Below are 22,107 nucleotides of genomic sequence, written 5' to 3'. Positions count from 1 at the left end.
AATGTATCATTACTATGCAAGGCTCAGCCTCCAGACATGCCAAACATATTATTATTGAGATTTCTCTTGGAAAAAAAAAACCCTTCCCTGTTATATTAGTTTATCTTTGAGTTTTTCTTTTATTGTGGTATGACTAAGTTCCATAGCACTTATTTGAGCAAATCAGATAGCTCATCATGGCATGATAAATAAAACACGCAAGCAAACAAACAAACAAACAAACCTCTCATGCACAAAACAAGATGTGGAGTTTCTCTGCATGTGGTGCTTTGAAGCATCAAAAGCAAGCGAGTTGCACTCTCTCTCTCTCTCTCTCTCTCTCTCTTTTTCTCACTCATTGTGCTAGATGAAGCATCACATACCGAGAGAGAGAGAGAGAGAGGCAGCGTCCTTAGCAGCTCTTCTGAGACAGAAACACTCTCTACACAAACGCTGCTTTGATCAGGCTTTAATAATCTTCAGTCGTCCTCTCATTGTGTCTCTGCTCAGGAATAAAAGCTTCCCACTCATCCATATGTGACTCCTTCTCTTTTCTAAGGCAGCTTCTGAAAGTTTACTACTTGGTTGTTTACATGTTTTGTTTATTTCCGTAGACTGCTCTTTTTTCTGTTCTGTTTGTTTGTTTTGGGTTTTTTTTTCCCTACCATCCAGTGTTTGGTATTCATGATGTCTGGGGGTCTTTTAAGTGCTAAAACAAATTGGAGAATACATTTCATCCCAAAGCTGTTTTTTCCCCCTTCCATTCAAAGCTCGTTATGCATTAGAGAGAGAGAATGAGAAAGAGGGAGGGAAACTGTGTGTGCCACGGAGCTCAGTACTTGGTGTATTTGCTTAAGCCTGCTGTGGAGAGGCGAGTCTGTTCCCAGAATCCCTATCACTAGAATAATGAAGCTGCCGTAGAGCCCTTAGTGCTGTTTTGTGTACTTTTTTCTTTCCTTTTTTACCTTGCTTTTGTTTAATAACAGGAGTAGCAGCAGGCCAGGTCAGCGCACTTAGAAGGGTAATGTTATGGCGAGTGTACATTGTGTGGAAGTGTAATGTCATGGCTAGTGTATAAGGAATAACACACTACGGACCGTGTTGTCGTACAAAAATAAAACATGCCGAGGGAGGTGTGATGCAGCGGAGACGCTGAAGTGCATTATGTTTGTATAACACTAGAGTGTGTCCTTCCTTTTATACCGCAGCGATTTGCTAGCAATTATGGTGTTTAATTTATTAATGAATGGCACGTCATGCAATTTTGCAGTTTATAGCTAGATTTAATGGTGTGGAACATCCAAAAGACGTTTTTCTCTCTCTCAAAAAAAAAAACAGCTTGTCATTTTCCCAGAAAAAACAAAGCATAAACTGGTCCTGGACATTTAAAACTGGAGACTCCTTTCATAAACATTAAATAAATGTCTTCTAATCATATCAACAATATGTTTTACTTTTTACACAATTTTTAAATCAGTTCATTATCAGTATGAGCTGTTACTATAGAAACAATAACGTACACTATATTGCCAAATGTTTTGGGACGTCTGCCTTTACATGCACATGAATGTAATATGGAGTTGTCCCGCCCTTTGCAGCTATAACAGCTTCAACTCTTCTGGGAAGGCTTTCCACAAGGTTTAGGAGTGTGTTTATGGGAATTTCTGACCATTCCTCTAGAAGTGTATTTGTGAGGTCAGACACTGATGTTGGATGAGAAAGCCTGGCTCACAGTCTCCACTCTAATTCATCCCAAAGGTGTTTTATGGGGTTGAGGTCTGGACTCTGTGCAGGACAGTCAGGTTCCTCCACACCAAACTCACTCATCCATGTCTTTATGGACCTTGCTTTGGTCACTGGTGTGCAGTCATGTTGGAACAGGAAGGGGTCATCCCCAAACTGTTCCCACAAAGCATGAAATTGTCCAAAATGTCTTGGTATGAAGCTGAAGCATTAAGAGTTCCTTTCACTGGAACTAAAGACCCGAGCCCAACCCCTGAAAAACTGCACCTGAATTCAGTGATTTGGAGGGGTGTCCCAAAACTTTTCCAGTATATGGTATTAGAATGAATGGGGGATGTGGTAGCTTAGTGGTTAAGGTGTCCAAGGTCCACAAAGCTGCTACTGCTGGGCCCCTGGGCAAGGCCCTAAACCCTCAACTGTTCAGTTGTATAAAATGTGAAAAACTGTAAGCCACTCTGGATAAGGGTGTCTGCCAAAATGCGGTAAATGTAAATGAACACATTAATATTAAACCATCTGCTGTCCGAACTGCTCTGTTATTCCAAAATAATAAATTTCTGACAAATTAGATTCAGTTTTAAGTTCTGAGTTTTAACAGCGTTTATACCACAGTGATATTGCTCCATTCTGATTGGTCACAGTGTATTTTTCTGTAACAGCAGCTCTGAGAATAACAGATTTACATTAATGCACTCGCTCTAACTCACAATTATTACTACAGAAACCACGCGCACAGATTTTACGGCCAATGCTCAGTGGATCCTGATACTGATTCGGTGAAAATGCCTGTGATGAGAGGTTGTTTTAGCATCTTTGGAAGGAGTTTCTTCCAGATTTTGGTCAAGGGGATTTTATCCTTCACGGTTTTTCACCGGAAAAAAGAATACAGACTCATGAGGGAACGATTGTTTACAGCTGATGACAAGTACATGTTTCAAAGACCTTCTGCAATGTTAAACAATAATAGAATTAAAATATCAGAACATGACATTGTTTTATAGATAACATATTGTAACCACTGTGATATAAGAGGAATAAAACTTCAGGATACTAGCATTAACTCTGCTTCATCACACCAGAGCATCACTGATTATTTTCCTTGAAAAGAATTTTATCAGCTCTGTTTTTGGGACTAGTATGAGTGAAAAAAAAATGTTTTCAACTAGTAGGCAAGGGGGCAATCTAATGAAAATGATAAAGATCCCAAAGTGCCTGTAGAGTTAGATTTAGATATTGCTTATAATGTAATGCATCTAGTTCTAATATAATATGTGTCGAAGCCTTGCTAGAATCTTTTGTCGATGATGTTTTGTAGTGGAGATCTTTAATGCTGATTACTGCACATGGAGATGCATTCTGGCCTATATGCGCATTGTGTGTGTGTGTGTGTGTGTGTGTGCGATTTGTATATTATCTTCAGATTAGGTCTGTGTCTGTAACTATAGATAATTCATGATTAGTGTTCTGAATTCAGCACTCTACATTTTAGCTCAATATAAAAAGCACGATTATAGTCACAGGCTGATGTGATCAATGCTCGTCTCTTTATGCCGTATGTAAACACATTTTCCCCCTGCTCCGTCTGCGAACATCACCTATTCTGTACATGCATTTAGTGGAGGCGTCTTTTGTATTTGGTAAATAAATGACGAGACGCAAGCAATGAGCCTTTTTATCTCTTGCAGTGTTGAATGGGGTATACTTTTTTTTTTTAACCAAGCAGTGTTTTTTGTGCAGCTCTGAAAAGATCTATACTTGAGGTGGAGATGGAATGAGTATGTATGGCAGTGAGACAAATAAAAATCCTTAAAAGTGTAAGATAAGTTCAACAAACAATGCAAAATACAATGAAGTAGGGTTTTCCTTTGACTCACACTTCTGTGTAATCCCACAATGCATCCTTACATATAATTCCTTCTGACGTCTGACTCATTCTCTTTTAGCTGTTTTGAAGCTAGCTCAGAAACCACACAGCAGCATGCCTTTCTAGACTGCAATCATATCAGTCCACATCGGTGATACAGTCTAGATTAAATGATTTCATCTACCTTTATTCCAGCACAGCTCTCATGCTGAAGTGGAAAAAAAAATCTCTCAAAACTTTTCAGCTCCTGATAAAGAAGAGAGGGAAGTCGATATTGATTGAAATGATCTTTACCTGTTCCACTTGATATGGGAATGCGTGACTGCATTTAAGAGATTTATTACGAGGAGTTGAGTGGCAGGACATAGAACAGGTCACAGAAATTGTTTACGAAGTCGTTTCAGTAGTTCGGTGCATGTTAGAGTTTTATAAGCAGTTCTGCCGGACAGTTGTGTTTATTGGCGGTGGTCAGCCAGGGACATGTTGGACTCAATGCTCTCAGAAAATAAAGCTGGTCTAAAAAAAGCCCATTGCTAATACAGCACTTTTTCAGGCTTTTAACCAGCGGAAGTTGTTGGCTAGCAATCAGACTCGGGGTAATTACGCATTTAAAGGATATGTTTTACCAGAGCTCTGTACGTTTCTTTACTCTCTTTAGATTTTGTTACTGTTCCTCTGCCCCCCCCCTCTCTCTGTCTCTCGTTCTCCCCCCGCTGTCTCTCCCTGCTGTCTCTCCCTGCTCTTTCTCTCGCTTTCTCTCCCCTCTCTCTCTCTCTCTCTCTCTCTCTCTCTCGCTCTTTCTCTCTCTGTTTCTCTCTCTCTGTCCCTGCTCTTTCTCTCTCTTTCTCTCCCCTCTCTCTCTCTCTCTCTCTCTCTCGCTCTTTCTCTCTCTGTTTCTCTCTCTCTGTCCCTGCTCTCTCTCTCTCTCTGTTTCTCTCTCTCTCTATCTCTCTCTCTGTTTCTCTCTCTTTCTACCTGACCCTGAGCTTTATTCCTTTCACCGCTAAATTGCAAATAAAGCACTCATTTATTTTTTATGCTAGTGTGTGGGAGACACTGCAGAGGAATCACATTTATATCCAAATCATATGCTGATGAATCCATTCAAGTCAAGGACCAAAAAAAAACCAAATCCATTTTAATAACTGACTCAGATTACAAGATTTCAAAGATATATGGTACAGCCGAAGAAAAAGTGACCTGGACTTGTTCCAGTCTTCAGTAGTTCAGGTTGAGTAAGACTATGCCCTTGATTTTATCAGATTCCTGTTCTTGTACCTCAAGGTTTATGTTGTGTGGTGCGCACTGAGACGCCTCTCTGCTCGCCATGGTAGATTATTTGAGTTCATGTACATGTCCTGTCACCTCAGACCAGTCTACTCATCCTCCTCTGATATTTCTTATCAGCCTGTAGATCCTCCACACACACTGGATGCTTTTTGATTTTTATTTTATTTTTGCACAAACTCTAGAATGTGTGTGAGCGTCCCAGGACATCAGCTCTTTCTAAAATACACAAGCCATCCATGTCCTTATTAAAGTCACAAAAATCATACTTTTTTCCTCATTCTGATGTTTGTGTGAAAATTAACTAAAGCTCTTTAGCCACATCTGCATATGTTTATTTAACGTTTATGATTGGCTGATTAGATGTGTTCCTAATAAAGTGGACAATGAGGGTGTACAAAATTTACAGCAGAAGTGTACAGACATCACTGGATAATATAGTAGTAATGTGATATTGTACAGAATTGATGAAATCAAGCTGATTGTATCACTAGATGATCATATCACACAAGTCTAGTGTTTTTATATTGTTTATTTTTATTTATTTACTAGACAATGGACATTTATTGGCAGTTTGATCCTAGTCTTGTTTGTACGTTTTATTGTGTATCACCAAGAACACACCTCTGGTTAGTGAGTTTTTGCCCATGCTGACTCGTCCTCACGGAAACCACATGCTGCATGGACAATATTTGAGATAAAAGCAACCATAATTGCTAAAGGATAGCAGGTTAAGAAGGAAACAGATTGTACTTTGCACATAGCAACATGTTCCGTTTGTGGAAAAAAAACCCGGAAGATGAGAAAGCTCAGAAATCTTTATCACGTTCCGCCACATAAAGGCCCGAAGCCGGTCGGCTCAAGTACCAGAGGGTCGTTTTTTACGCGCTTTAGAAAAAGAAAAAGAAGGCTAATGAAGACGGGATGGGCACCGCACGTCTTAAACGTGCTTTTGAGCTGCTGTCAAACTCTTCATTCAGAGACGCTAATTAGATTTTCAGGTTGCGCAGTGTAAAACGTTTGCCTCTAATCAAAATCACTGCACAGCATAAGTCAATGTTTATAATCTAATGACAAGCCTTATTGTCTGTAACTAGGATCGGAGAAGGAAGTGTGAAGGAGCTCGTATTGTGAAATGATATCGCCTCGCCTCGGCTCCGCTGCCGGAAATCAATACAGACGTTTAGGGGAGTTTTACAGCACAGCATCCACATCATCAAGGATCGGGATCCTTAACCACCCGCTTACTGTGTGGCTTATGAAACAGAACTGCTGATGTGGATGACTTTCATGCGCTGTTTTCATCAGTTTCGTATCGTAATGTTTTAAAGCCTGGGTCAGGTATAACCGAAGAGATATCGTCTCTTTCTTTTGTGTGTGTTTCATCTCTTTACATAGCTATTGTGCCTTTAAAACAGCCTTATAAAACATTCACGTTAGCTAGCTGTGATCTCCAGACGTGACAGTAAGCAAATGGTTTCTTAATGATGTATGCTAAATTGGAACATTTTCCCCCTGAAAGCTCTTTGAAATTGCTTTGTTTGCACAAGCACATAGCTTTCTGCTTTATAGACATAGATCTCTATCACCATGGAAATAGTCGTTCTTCTTTAAACGCCACCTGACCATCTTCAATTTCCATGGTGCGCTGGAGTGATTCATTCCACATAATTGAGTGTCTATTGAACATCTACATTGCCTTACTTCCTAGAAAAGGAACGCAGAAAAGGCTAACCGTCCAGCTTGAAGTTTTCTGAGCAGATGAATTCTCGTAAAATGATTGACTTGAAAGAAGGAGAAAAAAATACTATTTTAAACCCACAGACCCACCAAGATGGTCAGCATGCCTGTTATCCACAAGGCTCAGTGCTCATGTGGGAGAAACATGTTCAGATTGTCATGTTAATATTTATTATTAATATTCACCATGGTATCGTGAACTCTTAGTGAACAGGAGTAGTATGAAACTAGTTCATTCAGACACGGCACTAGCCGTAGCGTCCTCACGCTCTGTTAATGAGGAGTAAGAAGCCTGGCTGGCTATTGGACTGTAAAATATTAGCCTCTGAGTTGTAGAGTCTCAGCTCCTGAATAATTGATTTCAAATGAGACAAGTCCGCACCAAGTCTTTGACTAAAGACATCCAAAACTTTTTTTTTTAGGTTTTAGAGCTGATTTACAATTTATTCATTTCGGAAGCTCTTCATAAGTTAAATGAAAATACAATTTTAATCTTTTTCAGTCTCATTCATTGTTTTATAGTAACGTTATTAATATGGAAAGACTGTGCCTTAATGATCAGGCTGAATAACAAGTTAGTGTCATTACCAGTAACAAATTGGACACACTGCACACATTGCATTATCAACCATCTGATTATCGCTTCACATCCACCGTCTTCGTCAACTCTCGCTCCTTACGACTTGTTTTTGTTCCCAAAAATTAAAAATGGATGTCAGTCACCCAAGAAAGAAATCCAGCAAAAAAACAGAGGCTCTTGACATGATGACAAAAAGATGAGAAACGCTGGGACAAGTGTAGCACATCACAGGGAGAATACTTTGAAGGGGATTAAAGGAGAAATGCTGCAAGTTTTATAACACTTTTTTTTTTTTTTTTTTTTAACAATTTGGAGAATTTTTGGGCCCGGCCTTGCATTTCCTCATCCCTTTGAGATTAGTTTTTTGGTTATGCCACTGCCAGCAACACACTTACATCACACTCGTGATGCTGTGTTGTTAACCTGATACATGTTTTTAACTTGAATTTTAGACCATTATCAAACCAGATGTGAGAACTACTGTGGTATCTACATGCAGATGATTGAACAACAGATCTGCAGTGAATTCTGGATAGTTTGGAAATGTAAACTTAGCGCTAAGCTAAAATGACATGTTAAAGTCACACAGATAGATGGATAGATAGATAGATAGATAGATAGATAGATAGATAGATAGATAGATAGATAGATAGATAGATAGATAGATAGATAGATAGATAGATAGATAGACTTTATTTATCCCATGATGGAAATTCTTGCGTTAGAAAAATATGAAAACTAAGAAGAAAGATAGAATACAATAAGTTAAGTTAAACGTAGTACTGTAGATATGAAACTCAGTTGTTGATTTAACCATATTTAGTATTTACATCATACTGCACATGTGCAAACTGGCAGTAGATAGTAAATAATCTTAATGATTAATAGGTTAATGGGACGCCTGTCTTTACATGCACATGAATGTAATATGGAGTTGTCCCGCCCTTTACAGCTATAACAGCTTCAACTCTTCTGGGAAGGCTTTCCACAAGGTTTAGGAATGTGTTTATGGGAATTTTTGACCATTCCTCTATAAGTGCATTTGTGAGGTCAGGCACTGATGTTGCTTGATGAGGTCTACACTCTAATTCATCCCAAAGGTGTTCTATAAGGTTGGACAGTCAAGTTCCTCCACACCAAACTCACTCATCCATGTCTTTTTGGACCTTGCTTTGTGCACTGGTGTGCAGTCATGTTGGAACAGGAAGTTGTCATCCCCAAACTGTTCCCAACAAAGTTGAAATTGTCCAAAATGTCTTGGTATGAAGTTGAAGCATTAAGAGTTCCTTTCACTGGGGTTTGCCGAGCCCAACCCCAAAAACACCATTTCATTTCAATGATTTGGAGGGGTGTCCCAAAACTTTTGGCAATATAGTGCAGATCCAGCCTTGTGAATTAGCTGGGTAATTACTGGTGGGACTCGAGAGACAATGTAAGTGTCAGTCGTTACACAGGAAGAGCTTCGAATAATATTTTTAAATTAAACTCCTAACAAAATGCTAAGCTGCCGATTCTATGCTAATGCTAAGTTGAGGTTGTTACATTCGTCAGTTTCCTCGTGTTGGCCGTTTTGCAGGGGGGTTAAAGTGTGCTTCTTTATGAGCTTGATTTTTCCATTAGGCATGAAACTTATTTTCTTTTCTTCAGATACTTGGCACTGAAGCCAGTGAGTTAATTTAGCGCCCACAGATTCATTCACCCACAGGCAAAACGCAACCTCGGATTAGTTAGATTTGTTCTTTTTTTTCTTCTCTGAGAGTACATGTTAGTTTGGTGCCTTTTGTTTTGGAATGAAATTCCACAACATTCTCTTTTTTCCAAACACACATTAATAATCAAATTGAGCCTTGACCTCTGAATAGACCCTCAAAACATTCCTGCTTATTAATTACATGTAGCTGATCATTAATGAATGCGTAGCGCTGAAATCCAGAGCCACATTACGCCGAGCTGAGAAAAGTTCACGCAGCACACAGGCTTTGAGAATTTTTACCATTATATAAAACTGACACAAAATATGACATAGGCTAACAACTCATCTCCATGTTGATGCAAAGCAAAGTTATTTGTGAGCCACGAGTCTGAAAGCATTTTGATTCGGCGCGTCATTACAGGAAAAATGCCTCTTTTAAAGATGAACTGATTCCTTTCGATTTCCTTTTGTAGAAAATATCATGACTATAATAGATGTTGTGTCACAGCAAAACACTGACAACGCCGTTTCTTCAGAGCTGCCGGGAAAAAAAAAAATCATTTGTAAATCATCCATGTTTTCATCATTTTTCCCCCCCTTTTTACTGGCCTTTCTGCTGTAAACTGGCTTCGCCGTTATTCTTCCAGACTTTACTGTAGGTCATTCAGGACGGATTGTGTTTACCCAGCACTACACGTCTCATGATAGAGCCTTCTGTTAGAACCCAGATTGAATTTAGGTGGTTTTTTTTTTTTTTTACTTTCAGTGAGAGTTAGACAGCGTCGCTCGCTGGATGACATAATTAGATGGCAGAGTTGGGAAAGACACTGAAGAGCTCTGCTTGTAAATCTTTAGAGAAAAGAACTACAGAGTACTCGCACATCATTAACTCTCTTTCCCTGAGTACGGGTGTGCACTGCATCTCTATCCAGCCTCGTTTCCTTTATAGCCAGAAGGGTTTCTTTTTGTGTGTGTGTGTGTGTGTGTGATGACATTTTGAACAAAGACCCTGCTGTATATCTCCTTGTTTAGTCAGTATTTTCTATCCCATTTTTTCTCAATTGAATCCAGGTGCTTGTATTTAGAGGCGTTGGTATTGATACAAGGAAAATCCTAGAAAAATCCCAGCCAGAACCTCGACTTAAGCAGATGTACAGCCAAACTTTAAAGACTTTAAAGACTACAGCTTTGCAGCACTCCTGTGCACTATTGCTCAGTCCCGCTGTTGCGTATTTTTCCTTCCTGGATAGTTTACCTATTATGCTTTTTTAAATGCTAGATTGTAATTTGTAAGAAACTTTATACACAAAGTTTAAAGCGAATGTAAGATATCAATGAAAGCGGGTGAAACAAATACACAAAAGTATTTTTATATATTATAAGTGGCACTCTCGGATTGCTCTGGCTTTAAGGCGTGCGAGGACAGTCACTGTGTTTTATTGTGAGCATTACAGACCTGTGACTCACTGCCTTTTATAACGCGGCCCTTTCACACATGCTGCTGAAGGAAGGGAGGAGCGAGGACCGACTCCACTGAGCCTAATTCCTCTACAATAACAGTGGAAGACAGCTGGTGTGTGCTTACAATATGGTAATGCTGGTTAGCAGATCATGAAATTGCTTTTGCTTTAATGCTCCAATCAACAATCACTGCAGTTACCAGGGCCGTTTCAGTGCCGCCGTAACAAGTGTTTTGCCTGACAAATAGATTAGGAGCGTTTTTTGAAAATGACTAATTGAGAACGGTTTCTGTGTGTCTGTGCTGTCCATGCACTTAGATTACACTGAATCACCTCAAGATGACGTTAGAGCAGCCGATGTTTAGTAAGATCGTGTTATAGCTAATCACGGATGATTTTATCAATTGCGTAGTGAAATACTGAGTTAATGAAAACTGCGGTGATGTTTAACTGAACTGAAGCGTGTTTTCTTTTACACATCCATGTCGCAAATCTCGACATCTTGCGTCATCGAGTGAGCCGAGTCGTGCAGCACGTGCAACAGCCCACAGCTTATCTCCGTATTGCTCAGTGATTTCATGCGTTTGTTTTTGTTTACACAGCCACGTGTGTTCTGATTTGATTCACGTTCTGTCTCCGCCCCTGTATTGTCACTGCTTATTGCCCTGATGTGCCCTGATTAGTCTCAGATCTTCTCAGCTCACTTCCTGATCTCTGTGTGCATTTTTAACCCTTGTGTGTCTAGTGTACAGGGTGAAGTATTGTTCAGTTTATCCACCCTTTCTGACATTAGCAAGCCTTCTGTCATTGTTTTGGTTTTCAATTTTGACCATAGATTTTGTCTAACCTTTATGGATTGTTTGCTTCGATTATTGGTGAAGATTTTTATCCTGATTTTACAAACAAACATTAACATTAAACAAACATTAACCTTGTGTTTGGAAATAATATGTACAGGATCTATATGTACAGTATGTTATAGAAAGACACAGTTTCAGTCCAAGCTGTCAGTCAGCTATATATACTGTATATATATATATATATATACTAGTCGGACACCACCGATGGCAGGGATCGAACCCTGACTAGTGAGAAAGTGGGAAAAGACATTAGGAAATAGGAATAACACAAGCCCTAAGGGGTCTGGCAAGAAACTGTCCCAGTAACTTCTGACATAAATATTATAAATATTATTATTTCATATATATATATATATATATATATATATATATATATAGATATATATATATAGATATATATATATATATATATATATATATATATATATATATATATATATATATATATATATATATATAAGACTTATTTTTTAGTATTATTTATATTTATAAATGTTGTATTTTTTTAGATGCATTATTATTATTATTATTATTATTATTATTATTATTATTTTTAATTAATTAATTAATTATTTTTTTTAATGAAAGGAAGCTGGATTTTTAAATGACCTCTCAGAAAACTGGTAACTGGGACTGAATTCTTAGTTCTGTAACCCTGACCTTGTAAAGCAAAAATGTACTGGTTGTAGCTAAATTTCTTTCTAACATTTTAATAAACACCATGTACAAGTGCTCAGTGCTGAACAGCAGCGGGAACTCTTATTGAATTTGTATCTATTCAAGTCATCATGATCAAATATAAACCCTATCCTTGTTTCGAAAGCGAAGACGTTCATGGCTCTATTTGTTGGGCAGCACGGACACGTGAAGCTGAGACGTATGAGAGGAAGATGTTTTGCTGCTGAGCTTCACAGTGAGACAGCAGGTTATTAAAGTTCGTATAAAGCAAGTGGAAAGGAAAAACATGTTACAAGACACAACACACTTTATTTCTGTCTGTCTTAAAGCTGCAGACACGACTTTTTACTCTGACATTTAGACCGTCAGACTTCATAGCTGTACGTGACTCTGTCATCAGAGATAATTTTATATCTTACTATAAACTCTTACAGAGTCTAAAACTGACGTGTAGTTCGTTAACTAATCGCTAATTACAGACTGTGCTGGAAATTATAGGGAAAAAATTACATTGTGTATTATTCTATTTTTATATAACGCCATGCCCATCATGCATTATACCTTTCATATACTGTATAATATATAATAGTAAAAATAAATATGTTTATATTTAATATGAAGGCTTCACTTAATCTGGATTCACACAGAATAATCGTTTTCCATTAAGATTTTTTTGCCAAGATTGTTGTTATGACTTTAACCATGATCTATGAATTTAAATTTATTAAATTATTCAGCTAAAAATTTCAGATTGTATGCAGATCTTTGCTTCTGTGAGTGAACACTAAAGTAATAAAAAATATTAATTTAATTTAATTTAATTTAATTTAATTTAATTTAATTTAATTTAATTTAATTTAATTTTATTTTATTTTATTTTATTTTATTTTATTTTATTTTATTTTATTTTATTTTATTTTATTTTATTTTTGTGGGGAGAACAAGGCCCTGGCATCAGTAACCACAAGACCGTCAACATGACTCGTGATTTGTTGTAAATTAGAAAACATTTAGCAAGCTATTTATCCATTAAAGAACGTAAGCACTTGTTTATCAGCGGAGTTGTTTAGCTAGACAGATTCCTTAATTCAGTTTTATCTTCATTTACAAAGATTTATTAAGAATATGAATGAGGTGAAGGTTGCTCAGCATGTTTCTGTAGACTGGAGGCTTTTGTGTCTTATTAATGCAGCTTAATGCAGAAAAGTAGCACAAGTCAACACACTGGGAAAATCTAAACCACGTCAAAGTGACACGGTTTTCCAGAAAATTCCAGACAACTTGGGAGAAAAGTGTTGGTTTGTGTTCTTCTCATGCACATAAGGAGAAATTAAGTTGATTTGATAAATCCATCCTCACATAGCATGTGTGTGTGTGTGTGTGTGTGTGTGTGTGTATTATACTTTTAGCTCTTTGTGAGTAAAAATAAAGTCACCCCCCCTTGTTTCACATCTTCTTTATCAAAAGCCAATGGAACCGGTGGATGGTCCTTACAAAGACAAAATGTGAATGTGTATGTGTTTGTGTGTGTGTGTGTGTGTGTGTGTGTGTGTGTGTGTGTGACATTGGCAGGAATCTCTGGTGTTTAGACGTTAGGGGACATTTGGCTCATCTCTGTTACTAATTTGTAGCTACTTTAATGATAGTGTCAGTACAAAAAATAATACAGCAATGTGTACAGTGTGTGTGTGTGTGTGTGTGTGTGTGTATTTATTCTCTTATGCTCATTGAGAGAACCTAAATAGACCCGATGTCCTCAAAATGATGGGACAATATCGAATACCATCGCAGCATCCTATTTTTTGCAGGGTTTTTAACCGTTACCGTAGAGACGGGAATCGAGCGATGAACTACATCTTCAGGCAGAAAACCAGTGTCACTAAGATAAAGCTGTAATGCTACAATTCTGTTTCTGTGATTAACAACGTGCTTAAAACAGATTAGAAACTAATTAAGATATCAAAGTGTGTAAGTCTTCCTGTGTCACTGTGGAGCCTCACATCAGCCTCACATGTGTCTCCACAAACCTGGATTCTGGCAGCTTCTTTCCAGTGGTGTGTGTGTTTTTTAAGTGTGTTGTGTGAACACCGCTAGAGTGATGATGAAGTTTGTGTTAGATTCAGCACAATGCTTAAATCCACCCAAGGACAGTTTCTGAGGTTTTTTGTTAAAATATTCAACAACACACTGGACACAGTGTGTGTGTGTGTGTGTGTGTGTGTGTGCGTGTGTTTTGAGTACTTTTGTACTAATGTGTGTCCAATTATATACTTTTGTAGCTCGTGGCTAATTAATATACTGATTAGCATTAGTCTTTTACTCTGTATATCCCTGTGCAGTACTTCGTTGCCGTTGTGGTTTACATCAACATGGTTTTGCTCCCAGCCCTGTTTTCATTTTGTTTAGCTTGTGTACAGACACCCCTCCAAGATTTTTCTATTTCAGCACACAGACCTGTGAAATAAATCAAATAAAGTACTTCGAAGGCAGAATCGACGGCAGGTTTCCATCGGCCTCGAATGAAGCAGAACATTGTGCAGACGGTCGCCCCACTGCTTGCTGTGCCGAGTCAGTAATTGCTAAATTTACTGGAATCAGTGTGGAGGAAGCAGAAGGACTGCCAGAGAACCACCAGATGTGCCAGAGAGCACCGGAATGGAAGAAATGTAGAGGAGAGAGAGAGAGAGAGAGAGAGAGAGAGAGAGAGAGAAAGAGAGAGAGATGCTCAGGTTTCGATGAACTTTTGAACTTTAAGTTTAGTTCATAAAGCACCACTTTTTTTTATCAGCGCTGGCCTCGGCAGGTGATCTCACGAGACCACAGACAGATGACTGCAAGGTCATCCTTTTCACACAAAGTGAACCGAGTGTGTGTGCTGTGGAGCTAAAAGGATCTCGTAACATTCAGTGATTTACTGATGGAATGTTTTTCCTTTTTTTATATATATATATTCATATTATATTACAGTTCACAGCACTCTTTCTAATACATTATTCTTTCTATAGTAACGTCTCATTCAAAGGGGCCTCTGTGGCAAACAACCATTGTTAACTAAGTAATAAATATTAATACAAATTAAGTTAATAAACATTAAGAACATGTTGTTTATTAAATAAACTATTTATCTAAGGTATTGTTTAATGTTAATGGAAGGAGGCTCCAGTGCTAGTGCTTTGTAACACCATGAGAAAGTCTTACACGCTGGTTTTGGTATTATTAACATCAAGAGAGATTAAATTGGTGGAGGGATGGAGGTGGGGGTGGGGGGATGATGTGGGAATTACTGTTTATAGCTGCTATAAGATAAGATCGTTTTCATACACGTTTGGGGGCGGAATACACGTTAGAGGAATTGGTTCAATTGCACAATTCCATACATTACATTACTGCACAAAAATGTCAAATGGTCAACACTGTTCATCCCTTGCCTTTGTTAATATCAATCAGTGAAGAATAGCACTATTTGGATTTATTTTTAGAATAGTTTTAGCAGGGACGAGACTCGTGTTTCTCAAGAGGCTCTCATTGCAAAGACTTGCATCACAAAGGTGAGCTGATTACAGCACTCCAGTCCTAAAAAGGTCTGGGTTTATTACATGGGTAAGGTCTGGTAACGTCTTCTACGCTGGCCACAGCAGCCCATTCCTCACTATCAGAAAACTTGAAATAATCTCACAATCTGAAACAATCCCAGTGCCACGGCTCAGGATTGTTTTTCTGGACTGCTCTCAGACTCAAATGTACAGAAGTCTAGGAGGTCCTGGAAGAAAACTTGTTTCAGTGGATTAAAATTAACTTTCAAGAGATATGTGAGAAACGTATGATGTAATAAATAAAAAAATTAAATAAATTTAATAAACTTCAGGGCTGCTACAGCAACGCAGCTTCAGCTTCGCCTTGGGCGGCATCACAAAGCAGGGTTGTGTACCAGCCCTGCTGATTGTTTACAGAAAATGTTTACGTGTTAATTGGCTTATTTGGTGTCTGTGTTAATAGAGGTGTGAAGTGCTGTTTTGGATAGCAAGACAGTGTGCTTTGTGAAGTACTTTTTAGTTTGTCTCGCTTTAATATTCCAGTAGAGCACAGGTACTTGATGTTGTTTGTGGTTCATGAAATTGTTTTGTCCTTCACTGTCTGCTAGATTGGCATCATGCAGTTTACAGACCAGAGAAAAACAAGACAAAAAATTGAATTTTTTGGCTTTTTACTTTATTGGGCGCCTGGTAAATTGTTTGCTCTTGTTTTTAAACATAAACCATGCCAGGATATTTGAGGTACTGTTGGCCAAACCAGAGAGAGCCAAAAATTACAGCATGAACTGCATGAAAATGAAGAGCAAATTTATTCAAGGCTGAGTCAGGCAGTCAGATGTAGAAATTTGATGTTTTATTAAACAGCTATCAGCGGACCGGGGAGTTACTTTGAGACACATTTCTTTTTTGGGCTCCGGCACGCATGTTTACAAGAGCATTGATATTTTTGCAAATAAAAAATGTCTTCTTGCTTTAGAACATGTGGATTGATGAATTCTAGATTTTACTAGAAATGCACGGTGCAGTTATACTGCATTATTCGAATACACACGCAAACATCTTCAGCAATTATGCAGCCGATCGTGTGACGGCAGCACAGTGCATAAAATCACAAGGATTCAGGACAAGAGCTTAGTTAATGTTCACATCAAACATCAGCATGCCGGGAAAATGTGATCTCTGTGACTTTGACCGTGGCATGGTTGTCGGTGCCAAACGGGCTGGTTTGAATATTTCAGAAACTGCAGATCTCTTGGGATGTTCACACAGCAGTCTTTCACAGAACAAGGTTTTTTTGGGGGCAATAAAAAAAAATCCAGCAAGTGGAAGTTCTGTGACTGAAAAAACAGGCTTCTTGATGAGGGAGATGAGTGGCCAGATTGGTCTGAGCTGAGAAGATGTGTACAGTAACTCAAATTAACACCTTTTACATCCGCACTCTTTTACATACTACTCTTTGGGGTGGTGGTAGCTCAAATAGTTGAGGTTCTGGGTTGCTGAAAAGAAGATCTGGGTTCAACCCCCAGCACCCAATGTGTCCGCTCTGCTTCATTGCTTCGTAGCATGCAGGGGGCTGTGAGAGAAGGCAGTCCAGGCAGCACCTCATTTAGAGAAATTCAATCCTCATAGTTAACAGCAATGCCCCAGAGGGCAGGTAATGAAATATTTCTAGCTGCTTTTTGCCTCTGCATGCCCTCATCTTTATGAGCTGGATATGGACAGTGCTCCTTCTCCTCTGGGTGTCAAATCCTTGAGTTGTGTGAAAACTGCAGAAGAGCAGAAATAAATAAAGTCAAGGCCTGAAATAGTGCTCTCAAAGAATGGAATTACCTTTCGGCGAGCCATGAAGAAATTATTTCATATCAAGGTCTGGGGTTATGTAAATTTCCTAGAGCACGCTCTGTTCCTCACATTACCTGCTGAAATAGAGAGATGAAGAAACACTGACCTCAGGAAAGATAAATACCTGCTTGCAGGTGAAATGCTGAAAATGGAACCTGTCCAATTCTCGGTCAGATCGGAACTGTTTGACTTCCTGCACCTGCACTTTTCTGCACTTTTCTCCGTTCTCGTGCACAAATAGGATCGCTGAAACAGGCGATGTTACATGGCAGAGTACATTTATAGTCCTCTCAGACGTCACAGCTCTGTGTTCCAGTGCTCTACTGGTGTAAATACCTGGAGCAAAAAATCCAGAGGAGATAAATTAGTTTGCGGCAAATCGCCAAGTTACAAAATCTTCAAAAGAGTGAATCACAAAGAGAGAGGTGCAGTCTGTGTGTGTGTGTGTGTGTTTATGCAATTACATACAAGATTTCAGAAGTATATGTTCAGTATGATGAAATGCCAACAGCCATAAACATATCAGATCTAAACAAAAAATATGTCTGTTGCCCCAAGCTATTGGTTTTGATATTTGAATTATTTTCTTTCTTGTGATTTAACCAAAATGTTTTATTTCATGTTCTCTGATAATATTTCAAAGTCTTTATCGTAGTTTTAAAACTTGTTTTTATTTTGTCAGTATTCTTAATATTGCTAATAAGTAAAGAGAATTGCTTTAATTGTGCCTCTAGAAGCAGAGGAGAGAAGAGAAAAGAGTGAGGACCTGAGGCAGGTAACACACTCTGTGGTCTTTCTCCTTTTCAGGGGTTTGCGCTCGGACTGGGTGATGGACACGTTTACAGCTGGACAGACGGCTTGAGGAGGAGAGACTGGCACGACAACGAGAGCATCCGGAGAGATGAGATGCGAGTCGGTAAGCCTGCAACACCTCAGCATCTGGAACACACTCACGCACACACACACACACACACACATTTGGTCAGTTTACTCACTCGTTCACTTCGCCCTTATTCCTTTCTCTGTTATCCAGCTCACACAGGAAAGGCCTCAGGCTGAAGGGCTTTCATCCATCCGTCTGAGCTTTATTATACGTTTGATGATGTTACCGGCGTCTTTTGCAGCAGTAAATTATAAATACGCTGCCTATAGCTAAAGAGATGAATGGATAGCAAAGTGATTTCATATCCCTGACTGACAGACATCTGACTGCTGAGAATAACCATTAACCTTGAGTCACCATCAGTGTCCATCCATCCATCCATCCATCCATCCTTCCTTCCTTCCTTCCTTCCTTCTATACTGCTGTTCAAAATGGCAGTTTACAGTTAACCTTGAGGGTAAGGTTAAAGGTTGCTTGCATTTCCCGCTGGGGACTAATAAAGTACACCCATCTCTCTAATCATCCATCTTCTACTTTTTTCCTTCTATCCTGCTGTTCACAAAAGAATTCCAGTTAACCTCAATCATAATTAATGTCACATTTGCTCAGATTTTCCCAGGCAAATTAATGAAGTATGAACCATCCATTCACCTGTCCGTTCATTCATGTGTCTGTCTCTCTGTCCATCCATTTTTCTGTCAATTTATGCATTTAACCATCCGTCCATCCGGTGGTCTGTCCATCTGTCTTACCTTGTAATCTGGAGTATCAGAATTACCATCCATCCACTCACTCATTTATTTATTTTATTTTTATTTAACTCATTGCATCTATTGATCCATCCATCCTTTAGTCCATCCATCCTGTAGTTTGTCCACTCATCCATTTACCCATCCATCCATCCATCCATCCATCCATCCATACATACATACATTCTTTATGTAGTCCACTCACTCATCTATCCATCTATTCATGAATTCTTTAGTTAGTTTATCCATCCATCCACCCATCCATACATCCATTATCTATCTCTCAGTTCAATCATACATACATCCTTTCATTACTCTATCCATTCACTCATCTATCTATCCATCCATCTATCCATTAATCCATACTTACATCCATCCATCCATCCATTTATCCCTACATCCAATATTTATTTAATTTATTTATCCATCTATTTGTGAATTCTTTAGTTAATTCATCCATCCATCCATCTACCCACCCATCCATTATCTATCTCCTAGCCCAATCATCTGTCCATCCTTTCATTACTCTATCCATTCATCCATTCTTCTATCAATCCATACATCCATCCTTCAATTTTTTATTTAGTCCACTCATTCATCTTTTCATCTATTTGTGAATTCTTTAATTAGTTCATCCATCCATCCATCCATCCATCCATCCATTATTTGTCTTCCAGTCCGCTTAGAGTTTCATATGTCCATCCACCCAACCATTTATCCTTTAGTACATCCATTCACTGACCGATCTACTCCACTAAATCCATTTATCTTTTCACCCATCCATCCATCCATCCATCCATCTATCCATCCATCCATTATCCATTTAAATTGTTTAACTCATCTAATTTTCAGTTAAATCAGAGAGCAAATAAATGAGTGAAAGGAGAAAGCTGCACAGAAACAGGGACAGCGGTAATACTGCAGCTTTCTGCAGGGCTCATGGGAACGGTTGGGCATAAGGACAGATTTTCATCCATGCACTACTCTCTCTCTCTCTCTCTCTCTCTCTCTCTCTCTCACACACACACACACACACACACACACTCTCTCCTCTCATTTTCTTTCTTTATTACTGTATTGCCTATAGCAGTGCCAGCTCAGTGTGATATATCTGCATCCTTCACTAAGGTTTTGTTATTTGGGTTAAGGAGGCATTGCCCTGCTCTGATCAAATACCACACACAAAGTGAGAAGAAATATTTCCTGAGTTCAGAGTGCCATGTTAGCAGATAAAAGCCATCAACAAGCCTGATTAATCAATGAGAAGCGTACAGAATAGTTTATAGCTTTACAGTGGGTGGAGTATAATGGAGTCGTAAGTCAGTGTATTAAGCAGATTGATTTGATGAGATTAGACAGTGTGATGTAATAGTTTTCCCTCCGGAGTGTTTCCAGGGTCTCCAGTCCCTTTACACACGGACACTTCAGCTCAACCGATCTGGGTTCCAGCATCACATTACGTCATCACACAAAGTCCATTACGTCAGAGATTTAACGATACATACACCATCTGTTAGTGACAAATCTTATGATTACAGGCAATGTGTTAAGCCTTACATTTATTTTTCATGACTCCCCACTAATTTTAGACATCAGAATATGAAACTAGGGGATTTAAATAATGGATTTGCACCAGTCTGCTCTCATTTGATCAGCAAATTGCTTTCTGGGTGGCTATAGATGACAGCTGGTTAACCATAACACATGAGATGGAATGAGATTCCAGCTTGTACTTTTTGTGTATGTTACACTGTAATATATTTTGACGTCATTTATTAATAATGATAGCACATGAATGTCACTGCCTACAATCAAACATTTTATGTTTTTCTGCTGTCCCTAAAAAGTCCACAACCATATTCTTATTGGTTATAATGATTGGTCTGAATAATTATCCATAACATCAGCTCCAGCAGTAAGCAGACTGCAAAGCCTGGGGTTATAGTAATGTGGAACATTCATGAGACAAATTATTACTTATAGCGGCTTTAAGGAGTTGTTCTCGTACCAGTCTCTCTTTTTTTTCTCTGTTGAAGTTAGTAAAACTAAAAGGTTGATAGCTTGATGTTTTTTTTGTTCTTTAATAATACATTTTGAGGTTAATTATTAGTCTTATGTACAGTAGATTATTCACCATTCAAGTTCAGTACAAGTGAATGAGCTGTTGCTATAGAAACGATTAGCACATTAATCAACATCTCTGACCAATCAGACTGGAGAATTCAGCAGTGTTGAGCGGAATATCTGAAACCTCATTTTCCCCAGAGTTGAATTTTATTTGTTTCCCACTTGAAAGGACCAACATTGTTGTGTTGTTTATTTAGTACAACTCAAACCTCACTAGGATTTCATAAATATTGGAATTTCTTAACTTTTACTCTTAAAAGTTGTACTCTTCCTTAATAAGCCTTCTTACCTGGGTTTGGTACATCCACAAGCCTACATTATTTTAGTTCCACTTTGGCATTTAGTATTCAGTCAAGCTGTTCGGAGTCTTTTTTAATGGCCGAAAGAAGGAAAGTGTGCAGTGTTATGAATCATATTTTCTGTTTGAGTCCACGCTCCTGAGAGAATGCACTAAAGGAGTGGGAGTGGGAGTGGGGTTTCAGTAATTATGCACAGAGAGACGACATTCTGCACACAAACAGTTGGAGAAAGAGCGATTCTGCGAGAGAGTGTGCATTAAAATGTGCTTTTGTGATACCAGTTATCGCCAGAAAGCTGCTATTAAATTATTGACAGCGCGCTCTCATTAACATTGCTGAGGAAACCCTCGTCTGTAACATGGTCAAATGTCAATAAAAGTAAAATCTATCCGGAAACTTATCCTTTTAATTTTATTTTAATTTGAGATAATGAACAGATTAAAGAACAGATTTTTTCTTCTCATTAGCACTGTAGAAGTACATGTATATATATATATAGTACATGTATATATATATATATATATATATATATATATATATATATATATATATATATATATATATATATATTTTGACAGCAGTGTCTTTGTTCGGTGTGTTTAGACAGTTTTCTATTTTTCTGGGTAAGAGGAATAATAGTCTGTTTTGAAATCAGGCTGATTTTATGATGAAATGTATGAAAGAAGAAGCAGAAAAGAAGAAAAGGTTTTTTAAACAGATTTTTTTCTGACTCAGTGCATATTCTCTTTTTTTAGTTCAGCTATAATTGATTGACAGATGTTTGTGGGAC

General features: G+C 38.3%; 1 protein-coding gene across 2 annotated transcripts in view; it reads left to right on the top strand.

The window, feature by feature from the left end:
- The window catches only part of LOC131345546 (polypeptide N-acetylgalactosaminyltransferase-like 6), a 255,043-nt gene that overhangs the window by 31,057 nt on the left and 201,879 nt on the right, over nt 1–22,107 (top strand). For both annotated transcript variants that reach the window (XM_058378475.1, XM_058378468.1), the window contains one exon: nt 18,067–18,175. In XM_058378475.1, the coding sequence (XP_058234458.1) occupies nt 18,067–18,175 (109 nt within the window). The remainder of the gene's footprint in view (nt 1–18,066; nt 18,176–22,107) is intronic.

The sequence above is a fragment of the Hemibagrus wyckioides genome, linkage group LG03 (assembly GCF_019097595.1).
Source record: "Hemibagrus wyckioides isolate EC202008001 linkage group LG03, SWU_Hwy_1.0, whole genome shotgun sequence".
Taxonomy (NCBI): Eukaryota; Metazoa; Chordata; class Actinopteri; order Siluriformes; family Bagridae; genus Hemibagrus; species Hemibagrus wyckioides.
This window is presented reverse-complemented; position numbering and strand designations above follow the sequence as displayed.